Consider the following 1,313-nt stretch of genomic DNA (forward strand, 5'->3'; position numbering starts at 1 on the left):
TTCCCTACATTTTGAAGCTATATCTCCAATATTTTTCCATACCTTATTCTATCCATACCTACCCTCAGAACCACAAACACAATTGGTAAATTCAAGAGATTCGAAATTAGCATGGCCCTACGGCAGGAGCTTGAGTTGAGGTTGGATCTCAAAATTCATTCTTACAGTTGTTCATCTGCAGATCAAACTTTCCTTCTCCAGACACTGAACTCATAAGCCAGCAGCAGCAGATTTTGCAGCTGTGAATGCTGTAGCTGAATTTATAAATTTATCTCCACACGTCTGCAAGAAAGGCAGGCTTTGCTGCTTTGTTAAATGCTTTAAATGCAGTTTTCCAGCTGAATCAAGGCTGCTACTGCAGAGTGTATCCAGCATAGAAGGAGTGGGGGACACAAGTAGACTAGATTCATAGCAAAAAGGGAGGAGAAGGAAGTACAGCACAAGCACATACCTTATGGCACAAGAAGTTGTAATCTTCCACCCGGAAACACACGTCAGGACAGCTGTTGAAGTTGTCAGTGCTGTCAAATGGCAACTCCCCAAAACCAACCTAGGAAGAGAAACCAGAAAACCCTTCCTTTAACACTCCTGCTTTAAACATGCTCAGGGTTCCAAGTTCAGACTTTTTTGTTTTCCCAGAAAATGCCATCCCTCTACTCCCTCAGAGCACCAGAGATGGTCTGAACACAGATTCCAGTGTCCAGAAATGAAGAACTTGCACTGCTAATAAGGGATATTCCTGGTACAAGTTACAGCTGCCTCCTTTATCCATGGAAATTTCCTGGTTCTCCATACACCTTTGGAAAGTGTTTCTCTGCTATCTAACACGTGGAGGTGAAGTTTACCTCACGCAGCAGGTATCACAAGCATACTGGAGCTTAGGACCAGTCTTTTACAGGGTACATGTAATAATGTATAGATTACATCCATGTATACACCAGTTTGAAATGGTCTGGCTACAATTACTGCCTCACTTGAATAATCCAACATTGCTAAAGCACATTTTAGATTTTTGATTTGCAGCCAAAGATAGTGTTGTTGCAGTATTAATACTCAAGTGAATTATTTTAACAACAACACACCTCCACCCAGTCCCACATGCCAACAATGACAGCACACACCAAAAAAAACCCCAACCTGTTTGCCGTATTTTTTTTTTAAATTGACACTTCCAAATATTTTCCCTTTCACCTTATTCTATATACAGTGTAATTCAACTGTAAAAAAAAAGTTTATATTCACAGTCATGCAGCCAAGACAATCTCTGGAAAAAAAAGTTTCCTCTGGTTCTTGCTTTCCATACACATGCCCCT

General features: G+C 40.7%; 1 protein-coding gene across 1 annotated transcript in view; it reads right to left on the reverse strand.

Moving 5' to 3' along the window:
* ABTB1 (ankyrin repeat and BTB domain containing 1) overlaps positions 1-1,313 on the reverse strand; it is a 28,357-nt gene that overhangs the window by 8,934 nt on the left and 18,110 nt on the right. The window contains exon 10 of the mRNA XM_008632236.2: positions 452-550. Coding sequence (XP_008630458.2) covers positions 452-550 — 99 coding nt within the window. The remainder of the gene's footprint in view (positions 1-451; positions 551-1,313) is intronic.

The sequence above is a fragment of the Corvus brachyrhynchos genome, unplaced genomic scaffold, assembly GCF_000691975.1.
Source record: "Corvus brachyrhynchos isolate BGI_N302 unplaced genomic scaffold, ASM69197v1 scaffold4, whole genome shotgun sequence".
NCBI classification, from domain to species: Eukaryota; Metazoa; Chordata; class Aves; order Passeriformes; family Corvidae; genus Corvus; species Corvus brachyrhynchos.